Source organism: Triticum aestivum, chromosome 6B (assembly GCF_018294505.1).
Source record: "Triticum aestivum cultivar Chinese Spring chromosome 6B, IWGSC CS RefSeq v2.1, whole genome shotgun sequence".
Classification (NCBI taxonomy): Eukaryota; Viridiplantae; Streptophyta; class Magnoliopsida; order Poales; family Poaceae; genus Triticum; species Triticum aestivum.
Genome location: NC_057810.1, coordinates 163,067,454 through 163,078,684, shown reverse-complemented (window position 1 = coordinate 163,078,684; position 11,231 = coordinate 163,067,454). Strand labels below are relative to the sequence as shown.

General features: G+C 43.8%; 1 protein-coding gene across 1 annotated transcript; it reads left to right on the top strand.

The window, feature by feature from the left end:
* Positions 1-2,453: 2,453 nt before the first annotated feature.
* LOC123136351 (tyrosine-sulfated glycopeptide receptor 1-like) lies at positions 2,454-6,221 on the top strand. Its single transcript, XM_044555721.1, has one exon. The coding sequence runs from the start codon at positions 2,516-2,518 to the stop codon at positions 5,684-5,686; it is 3,171 nt and encodes a 1,056-aa protein (XP_044411656.1). The 5' UTR covers positions 2,454-2,515; the 3' UTR covers positions 5,687-6,221.
* Positions 6,222-11,231: the final 5,010 nt, after the last annotated feature.

The window sequence follows — 11,231 nt, the reverse complement described above, 5'->3', positions numbered from 1 at the left end:
GTATTTCACATAAGACGCGAGTTTGGTTCTCCGAAGATGATCCCAGATGATGTGATTGCTACTTTCAGGCAACATGAAGAATATGTGTCCAATGGGAAGAAAGGGCCGCCATGACAAAAGGTCTGACCAAGCCAAGCCTAGAATTGAAGGCTAAGCATGTACGAGTTGTTGAATCAAGTGATGAGGAAGAAGGTTAAGAAGAAGAAGAACAACAAGGAGGAGAGGTTGACTCCGATGAATGCCCCTCGTATGATCAAATGGCTCTCTTTGTAGCGAGTGTGGTTTCAGAAAACAATGGCAAGTTATCGGTGAAGAAGTGAGGTCTTGCTACAATTGCAAGTCACCAAAGTACTTTTCCGATGAGTGTCCGTATGAGAAGAAGGAAGACAAGCCAAGATCCCCTAAATCATCGACGAGCAGGAAGAAGACGATCGGTCAATTACGCGTTCGCAGCAGCACATCAAGTAATTAGCTGACCTGAACCATCCTCGAGTAGTCGGGTCTCGCCACCATTTCTCTGTTGCAAGTGGCCAAGTGTCAAATGTGAGGTGGTACACGGCAGCATGTGGAAAAAACATGATGGCTTTCTGCTGACGAGAGAGTCGACTGCCGCAGGTTGCGGAGCCCAGGTACATCAACGTGTTGAAACACACGCTTGATCCCCAGCCTGACACGCCAAAATACTCAGTGTCGCTTGATCCTGTGTGTTGTGTCCTTGCCTTTTGTGCCCACACGGCATGTTCTTCAGTCGGCACTAGCAGAAAAAGAAAAACAGCGAGATCAGTGATGCAGTACATACTACACCGGACAACAAAAAGGAAGCGATGCCAGCGCTGCAGTTTCTGAAAGCCTTCATCATATAGAGTGCCTGACACAGAAAATTCAATTCTACTCCAGAGGTTTCGCAAAAAAAAAAAAAAAAAATACTCCCGAGCTCACATACACCCAGACAGTAAAATCCGGGGAAAAACAGCAGCCAAAAGCTTTTCCTGAAAAAGTGACGTCTATGGTGTCCTGTCCAAAAGGGAAAACAATCAATGCTTCAAAAATGACCATTTCAGAGCACCAATTTTCTTTCATAGCACCACCGATTTCATTTGTTCACGATTTTTTGCATGTAGGTAGAACACTCAAGCATGTTTTTTTTTTTGATAAATTTTCGGGTTTTTATTGTTCACAAGGGTGCATGTGAGCTCAGGAGCCAAAACTATCCCCCTGGCACATGCTATTTTTTCTCCTAATTAGAAGAGGAAAATTGTTAACCGAATATAAAATTATCAATGATAGAGTGCATCATCTAAATAATAATAATTGTAACAATAATGATATAGTGCACCTAGCATCATCAATCATCACCCAAGAACTTCCAACTCAAATAATAAAGAAATCATCACCCAAGAACTAAAACTAATTCGGTACAAAAAGGAAAATGCTCAGTCATTTAAACGCTTGTTGCTATCATAACCCATAACTGTGTGCAAAATTTAAAAATGGTCTCAAACTATACAACAGTTGAATCCGTCTGATGTCCACATAATGGTTGAAAACTTACAATGTTAATAGCTTAATAAAAGATAATCTCGATGAGGGTGAACGTTCCGCTACCAACTTAAATATTTTTTAAGATAAAGAAGTAAGATATAAACACATGGTTCTGTCCCTAAAGACCATGACCATGCCAGCATGATCCGAGCCAACTGATCAACCAGCCTGCCACTACCAAAACTCACACGTTACCCAGTTTACTTTGAATCGTTTCCGAACCACAATATAATAAGTGCGCCAGTGGAGGCAGGAGGACGAAAAACAACAGCAAACGTAAACATCAGACGAAGCTCGCTCGAATGATATGGGCAAGTAACCCCTCAGGTCAAGAGGAAGGAAGAGAGAACAGATCACCAGCAGGTCAACCATCCACCCCGTCCATTAAGCAACAAAGATTGCTGCTCTCCATCGCAAGCGCCTTTCAGAATATCCTGCAAATCGTTACCCAACTGTTCTTTTCCTTTCAAAACAGGGCATTCCCTGTTCACAAAAAGGCAAGGATATGTCAAGAAGTAAATTTTCTTGTCAAGTGCCAGCGGGAAGAGCTTAGAGTTGTTTTGAAGCCGGTAAGAGAAGTGAGTAGATTAAGGCATGTTGTACAAATTAAGTAAGGACTGAGTCAAGGACGGCTACACAATCTAAAATGCAGTTTTTTTTTCTGTACGGGCGGCGTTCAGGAAGATTGGACAGTTGACTTTGTCAGTAGATTACAGCAGACAATAGTGGAATAATGAAACGCCGGTGTGAACTAGGAAGCTGCTGGTGTGCTGGTGGCAGTTGTGTAAAATCCAATTTTCATGACCTTGATTTCCTTCATGGTGACTACGACTACAAGTGGACGAAATAAAATGGGAGCAAAATCTGCTTCGTTCCTTCCCCATCACACGCTTTCATGATTAGACCACCATTGATGCATACAGTCACGGCACAACTTTAGCTCTTGCTTACATGCTAGTTTCACCAGAAAACCATGCAGACACTCCATTTCTCCAACAAGAAATGCAGCAAAATATTAGGCATACCTTCCTTTGGCCTTACTCTTGTGCTGCTGGTCTGCTTGGCCTCTCCTATCAGTTCCTGCACGGAGCAGGAGAACGGCGCCCTTCTCCAGTTCCTTGCCGAGCTCTCACAAGACGGCGGCCTTGCTGCCTCATGGCGGAATGGCACGGATTGCTGCAAGTGGGAAGGGATCACCTGCAGGCAAGATGGGACGGTCACCGCTGTCTTGCTGCCTTCGAAGGGCCTTGAGGGGCACATCTCACAATCCCTTGGGATCCTCATTGGGCTGCAGTACCTTAATCTCTCTGGCAACTCGTTGTCCGGTGGTCTGCCGCTGGAATTGCTATCGTCCAGCAGCATTACTACCCTTGATGTTAGCTTTAACCGGCTCAACAGAACACTCCAAGAACTGCCACCGTCAACCCCTGGCCCTCTGCAGGTACTAAACATCTCAAGCAACTTATTTGCAGGACAGTTTCCATCCACCACATGGAAAACAATGGAGAATCTGATTGCAATCAATGCCAGCAATAACAGCTTTACTGGGCAGATACCAACTCAATTCTGTAGCACCTCGCCATCCCTCGCTCTGCTGGATCTGTGTTTCAACAAATTCAGTGGCAGCATCCCCCCAGGACTTGGTGATTGCTCCAAGCTGAGAGAGTTCAGGGCTGGGTATAACAACCTTAGTGGAACACTCCCAGATGAACTCTTCAATGCTACCTCGTTGGAACACCTGTCTTTTCCTAACAATGGATTACATGGAGCTATTGATGGTACAAACATAGCTAACCTCAGAAATCTTGTAGTCCTTGATCTTGGAAGAAACAACTTCAGTGGCAAGATTTCAGATTATATAGGCCAGCTCAAGAGACTGGAAGAGTTCCATTTGGGCAATAACAACATGTCAGGGGAGCTCCCGTCTTCTCTTAGCAACTGCACAAATCTCATAATAGTTGACCTCAAGAGCAACAACCTCAGTGGAGAACTTACCAAGGTCAATTTCTCCAACCTGCCCAATCTAAAAACATTAGATCTTTGGTTAAACAGCTTCACAGGTACAGTTCCAGAAAGCCTATACTCATGCAGTAATCTGACTGCACTGCGGCTATCAAGCAACAACTTACATGGGCAGCTCTCATCGAGAATAGGCAATCTGAAGTATCTCTCCTTCTTGTCACTTGGTAAAAACAATTTCACAAACATCACAAATGCAATTCAGATCCTCAAGAGCAGCACGAATCTTACCACCCTACTTATCAGGAACAACTTCAGGGGGGAGCGCATGCCAGAGGATGACATAATTGATGGCTTTGAGAATCTTCAGGTTTTGAGCATTGGAGGTTGCCAATTGTATGGAACAATACCTCTATGGATATCAAGGCTCAGAAATTTGGGGATGTTACTTTTAAATAGCAATCAACTCACAGGACCAATACCAGGCTGGATAAACTCCCTAAGCCATCTCTTCTTTATGGATGTGTCAAATAATAGTCTTACAGGAGAAATCCCATTAACCTTGATGGAGATGCCAATGCTAAAATCAACTGAAAACGCAAATCATCTGGACCCAAGGATCTTTGAGCTGCCTGTATATGATGGTCCATCACTTCAATACCGTGTTGTTACATCTTTCCCAACAATGTTGAATCTGAGCAACAACAACTTCACAGGTTTGATTCCCGAACAGATTGGTCAGTTGAAAGTGCTTGCTTTACTTGATCTCAGCTTCAACAAGTTAACTGGGCAGATCCCCCAATCTATTTGCAACCTGACAAAGTTGCAACTGCTAGACTTGTCCAGCAACAACCTCACAGGTGCTATCCCAGCTGCATTGAATAGCCTGAACTTCCTTTCAGCATTCAACATTTCAAACAATGACCTAGAAGGGCCTATTCCATCTGGAGGCCAGTTTAATACATTTCCGAATTCTAGTTTTGATGGGAATCCAAAACTGTGTGGCTCTATGCTCACTCATAAATGTGGTTCAGATTCATTATTTATGTCCACCAGAAAAAAACGAGATAGGAAGGCTGTTTTTGCGATTGCATTTGGTGTGTTCTTTGGAGGGATCACAATTCTTCTGTTTCTGGCGTGTCTCCTTGTCTCAATCAGGCAGAAGGGTTTTAGGGCAAAGAATAGAAGGGAAAGTAACGGAGAGGCTGAAGCAACTTCATTCTACTCTAGTTCAGAGCAAACATTAGTGGTGATGCGGATGGCACAGGGCCAGGGTGAAGAAAACAAGCTCAAATTCACTGACATTTTGAAAGCAACGAACAACTTTGACAAGGAAAACATCATTGGATGTGGAGGGTATGGGTTAGTCTACAAGGCAGAGCTACCTGATGGCTCCAAGCTGGCAATTAAAAAGCTCAACGATGAAATGTGTCTGATGGAAAGAGAGTTCACTGCCGAGGTTGATGCTCTCTCCATGGCACAACATGAAAATCTTGTACCGCTGTGGGGTTACTGCATCCAGGGAAACTCAAGGTTTCTCGTATATTCCTACATGGAGAATGGAAGCCTAGATGATTGGCTGCATAACAAGGATGATGATGGCTCATCTCTTGACTGGCCGACTCGGCTGAAGATCGCAAAAGGAGCTAGCCTGGGACTTTCTCATATCCATGATGTCTGCAACCCTCAAATTGTCCACCGAGACATCAAATCTAGTAATATCCTACTGGACAAAGAATTTAAACCTTATGTTGCAGATTTTGGGCTAGCCAGATTGATTCTTCCCAACCAAACTCATGTAACAACTGAACTTGTCGGTACTATGGGTTACATTCCCCCTGAGTATGGGCAAGCATGGGTTGCTACATTGAGAGGCGATATGTACAGTTTCGGAGTAGTACTGCTTGAGCTGCTCACTGGAATGCGACCTGTTCCAGTCCTATCAACATCAAAAGAACTTGTCCCATGGGTGCTGCAGATGAGGTCCGAGGAAAAGCAAGTTGAGGTCTTGGATCCAACACTTAGAGGAACAGGATACGAAGGGCAAATGCTGAAGGTTCTTGAAGCCGCTTGCAAATGTGTCGACCAAAATCAGTTTTCGAGGCCAACTGTCATGGAAGTAGTCTCCTGCCTGGTCAATATAGATGCTGATCCGCACATGCAAAGATCAGCCAAAATACAATGAACTAAAAACATGATAGACAATCTTTGCATTTACGAGCATGATGTACTTTTAACTTTCTTAGTTTCACTAGAATTACTACTTCTCATAATTTTAGAGCAATCAACGAGAAGTTGTACTTTGGGCAGGGTCATGTACCAGAGGCAATATTCTAATCAACCCAAAGCTTCCCATGTTTTGCATTCATATCTGTCATTACTGGTGTTCAGCCAGGAGATTTTCATGGCATATTTTTTTAGTTGTACTCGGCCAGTCGGCCTACTAATCTTTGTATGCACTAACTAATGTGCTATAGCTGCATAGTGGACGAAGGCAACGAGGAAGCCAACTCCAGATTGTCAACATATTTAATCCGAAAGGCAAATCCAGTCGGCACAGTTAATTCGAAATTCATGTCCAAGAGTACCTTTACAGAGTCCAGGAGGCACATGCTTGGTGATTGGTGAACAATGCCATACACAACAACACTTCAGCCCAACTGCCCCGTTTATATGTACTGGTTCTCGTATTGTTCTAGTAATTACAGGTGCCATGGATACCAATGGACATCTCCACGAGACCACGACCTTGACAGCGAGCACCACGTCGGCCGGGTCCCAAAACAACAGTCTTAACAGGTCGCCATTTTAAGCTATACGTACTAGTACTTCTTTAAGGATTATTTTAGGAAATTCATCTTTCTTGAGATATTTCTTGAAGTATTATACCCCATATGCTAAAGTCTGACAAGCATGCGGCAAAGTATAAACGAGTGGAATGGTTGTCATTTCTCGGTGAAGGATTGAAATGGTTCCATTTAAGTGAGATGTTATGTGCTGGTTCGGGCTGTCTGCTTTGGATCAGACAATTTTAGGAACTGCCGGAGTTGGACGCGAACTACTGAATTATACTACAGACAAGAAAATGTTCGGTTTGTCCAAAATTCGAAAGAAATGAGAAGAGATTTAATAATACGGGTACCATGTATTCGACACTATCAGAATACGAGAGGGATCACGATCAGAAGCACCTAGGCAACGTACCAGGTCTAAGGATTCACGCGGCCGAGAGACCACCCAGCTCGCCGCTCCGGCACACACGCACACGCGTCAGAACGCGTCCCGAGACTGATATACGGGCCCGAAACCAGCTTCTTGACGGCCGCTGTAACGGTGTAAGAACCGGCATCCGGGTCGGCATTCCGCCGAACGGCCTGGGCGCGCCCCTGCCGAGGCGGCCGGCGCTGGGCCAGACAGGCCGGCATTGCGTCGGAGGAATAGATGGCGCCGCGCGCGCGTGGAATGGAGTGAGCGTCGGAGCGACGATGCCGCGCGAGTACGGAGGCATGCGACGAAGAGGCTAGAGGCACTTCCGGTGAGAGTGGTGGCCAGTGAATCGCCGGGCCCTGAGCGAGGAGCGACGGCGATAGAGCGCGGCGAATGTCCAGGCCACCTGCATAAATGGGCCAGGCCCAGGGCCGATGGGAGGCGCGCGTTTGCCCGAGCAAGCGCACCTACGCACGAGACCTGTTGCTAACAAAAAAACGCACGAGACCTTTCTTCTCAAAAGAAAAACAAACGCACGAGACCTTTGCCTTCAGAAAACCTACGCACGAGATCTTCTGTATGACGCATTTTGCCGCGGTGATCCTATTTAATTTTTATTTTAATAATTTTAGTCTATCATTAATATTCTCAAATGATAAGTGCCACATGTGTGACACGAGGTACTCCAGCCCTAAAAGTTGTAAATCTGAAAAGAAAAAATAATCCCAAAAAATAAACTGAAACTTGCCATCAGAAAAGAACGTTGCCATACTTGACAACTGAAGTTGCCATTCTCTGTCACTAAACTTGCTATGAAAAATGTTCGGAGTTTCCATGTGTTCGTGCCGCACGTGTGGCACTTATCACATTGCTTAATATTTACAGAAAATACTTGTGTTTATTGATCATAATCCAAGGTCCTAAGACAGATTAAACGGCATGCGCCGCCGCCTGGGCCAATCCAATCACTCACTCCCATCCGCCAGTCCTCCACCATATGTGATGCCCCATCTAGACGTTCGCTCGTGCTCGGCTGCACGTTGGACCGCAAACATGCTTCTAATTTATTTTTTTGCGAAGAGCAAACATGCTTTTAATAATTACCGAAAAAATAGACTAAGACGTGGGATGGATACTCCTGTCCGGAGGTGTAATTTCTAAGTTGTAACCAACTCAGACAGTTCAATCTTGAGACAAGATACAAGTTTTCTTTTTAACATGCAAACTATCCTTTTTAATTTCCATCTATTGTCCATCCTACCATGAACTCCATGGCACGTACACCCTCCGTTCCGATTTACTCATCGTGGTTTTAGTTCAGATTTGAACTAAAACCACGACGAGTAAATCGGAACAGAGGGAGTAGGAATTTTATGCCTTTGGCTAGGCATCAATTTGATCGATCGGCTAGCATGTACACCTACATTAGCCGGAGCTTTGTCTAGATGGGTTCGTACATCACCACCTTTGAACGTCGCTGTAATGGGCCACATCGATGGCCCCCCTCAACTTCCAGGGTCAGCGAAATCTAATTTCATGGGAGCTGGGTCGTAGGTTTTGCTTAACAGTTAAATAGTACCACCTCACCCCTTTATAGCGAATCGCATCGATTTATATGCATTGCAAGTTGTCAAGAGAATCAATAAGGTGCCTTGAGAAATAACAAAAACAGGATGAGGCGTAAGTTCGGTGGCCGTATTTGCAAATAATAAGAAATAAAGAAACTCATGATTCGGTGGCTGCATTTGCCAATAAGAAATAAAGAGACCTAAGGTTCGATGGATGCACTTGCAAATAAGAAATAAAAAGACACATGGTTCGATGAATGCACTTGCAAATAAGAAATATAGAGACCCATGGTTCGATGGCTGCACTTGCAAATAAGAAATAAAGAGACCCGAGCTTCGGTAGTTGTACTTGCAAATCTATGTACATACTTTTTTTTACTGATAAAGGAAGATAATATTCTTGGTTTGGTCCCTCTTTCATGTAGCTCACTCAGTAAACAATGAAGATAGCTTGGTGTGGGTTAGTTCTTATAATTAATCTATGTCAACATGGTTTCAATAGCCAAATCCACGCGGGGTGTGAAAAACCAGGGGCTGATGAAAGGACGCTAGGTGGTGATGGCATGCTTTATTCCTTCTTCAGAATTCTGATGCATCTTCTCAACTTTTTCCTTATTCCTTCCTTCCCTGAAACTGACAGGCCAATGTGTTGTGAAAAGTTGATCCAATCTATGGTGATACAAATCTTAATTAATATTTTTTCTTTACTAGATGTCCCCAGCGACAGTGAAGATCTGGATTCATAGAAAACAAACAAATAAGAGTTTGTGTTCTGTTGTTTAAGTGCCTGTTCGGCAACAGACCGCTCCAGCTACTCCGCTCCGCTAAGTGCTGGAATGCGGAGCGACAAAATGGCAGCTCTGCAAAAATGAACGGCGCTCCGCTCCGCTCCGCCACTTCAGCTCCGCGGAGTTGGGAGCCGGAGTGTTCCCGAACAGAGCCTAAATTATGTTTGCTACGGACAACGGTGCTAACTATGCAAATCGACACTGGATTCATTATTGTTTTATTTTCCTTACCCTACATTCATATACGTATGCTTGTATTCTTTTCTGCTTTATAGGTTTTTGGACATGTTTCGACATTGTTTTCGAGTAATCACACTGCAGTCTCTTAGCAGGTAAGGCTGATCACTTCAAAAAATTCCCATATATCTCGAGTAACTATAGAAGCAGGTGTAACAATGTCTATGTGCTCACGAACGAAATACCAAAGCATATTCTTCTAGATCTAGTACGAGTTCACTCAAATTATTATCCGTTGTATTGTTAACTTGATCTTCGTAATTTGTATTTGATCAATTATGTTTTTTCCCATTTTAATATAAATTTCCTTTTTTGTACATTTATTGTGAAATGTGTTTATGCGCCACGGCAGGTCCCCTCTAACATATATTTTTCGTCCGTTTTACTGAAGATGTAAGTGTACTGAAAGATTAACTCGGATTACTCTTCTTTCAAGGGAGTAGGTCACATGTATATTAGCTTATGTAAATTATTAATTGTCATTGCCTATTTCTGTAATGGATGGATTTTTATTTAGAAGCTAGTTTCTAATTTTGATGCATTGCCATGGATTTGCATTTTTCTGTTAAAAAATGACCTTTTATTTTTTTTCTAAAGGACGATTGCTTTTTTTATTAAGACCTTTGTGTGGATATTATAGTTTATGATAACCTGTCAAATCATTAGAGAACTTTCATCAATTTTTGCTGGTATAATTCTTCAATATCATTTGAACTTCTTAGAATCATCTGGTGGTGTAGACGATGATCATCAGGATGCTGGTGTGCCATAGTTCTCTTCTTAGCCCGGTTTGCCTTGATTATTGTCTTGCTTTTTATCTGCAGGCCTTTGCTCATACGTGATACACTTATTTGGATGGTTAAATGAAGGACTATTCTTCCACATGTGAATCAATTGCAATTCTCAATAAGGTGACTCTTCTGTTCCACAGTAAACTTTTAGGCGATCTGTATTGAAAACTGCATAGAAAGTTAGTGAAGATGGTGCACTACTAGAAAAGGGGCTATAGATAGGATTGACACTAATGGCGCATCAGGGAAGTAGTGCGCCACTACTATATACTAATGGCGCACCAGTTGGTGATGCGTCATTAGTGTGGAAGACACTAATGGCGCACCACACAAAAGGTGCAACACTAGTGATAATTTTTTTTTTCATTTTTACATACATACTAATGGCGCATCCGACCGAAGTGCGCCATTACTAGTTCTAACTAGTAATGGCGCACCAGACAAGGAGTGCGCCAGTACTGAATTTTTTATATTCCTTTTTTGCAAAACTACTAATGGCGCACCGAGTAACAGTGCGCCATTACTACTATGCGGTGCGTCATTAGTATATATATATTTTGCACTACTACACGACTATCTCGGTTACGGATATCTCGCGGGGCAGGTAGTCCACGGATTTTCTGGATGCGTAAGGTGCATGGATGACACAACGTATCGCCAGCTAGATAAAGATCCCGGGTCTTCGAAAATCGTGTTCATGGGACATCGACGTCCCCCTCGCCGCCGACGATCAACCGCACCCTGCCCCGCTCCACAGCCGCCGACGATCAACCGCACCCTCCCCCGCTCCACCGGCCGCCGCCGCTGACCCTCGGCCCGCACCCTCCCCCACTCCACCGTCGCCGATGACCCACCGCACCCTCCACTCCACCTTTTTCATATTCATAAATATTTTCAAATAACAAATTTGAACATATTTTTAAAAAAATTATTACTATTTTTATAAAAAATATTACTGTTATGATTTAAACAAGTTTGAACATATTTAAATACAAATAAATATCAAACAACATTTTATACAATCGAGAAATGATCCGGTCCCCCACTCCACCGTCGCTGATGACCCACCGCACCCTCCCCCGCTCCACCGGCCGCCGCCGCCGACCCCCGGCCCGCACCCTCCCCCACTCCACCGCCGC

Coding starts and splice junctions, on each gene's coding strand:
- LOC123136351 (XM_044555721.1), top strand. CDS start 2,516: ATGCAGACACTCCATTTCTCCAACAAGAAATGCAGCAAAATATTAGGC.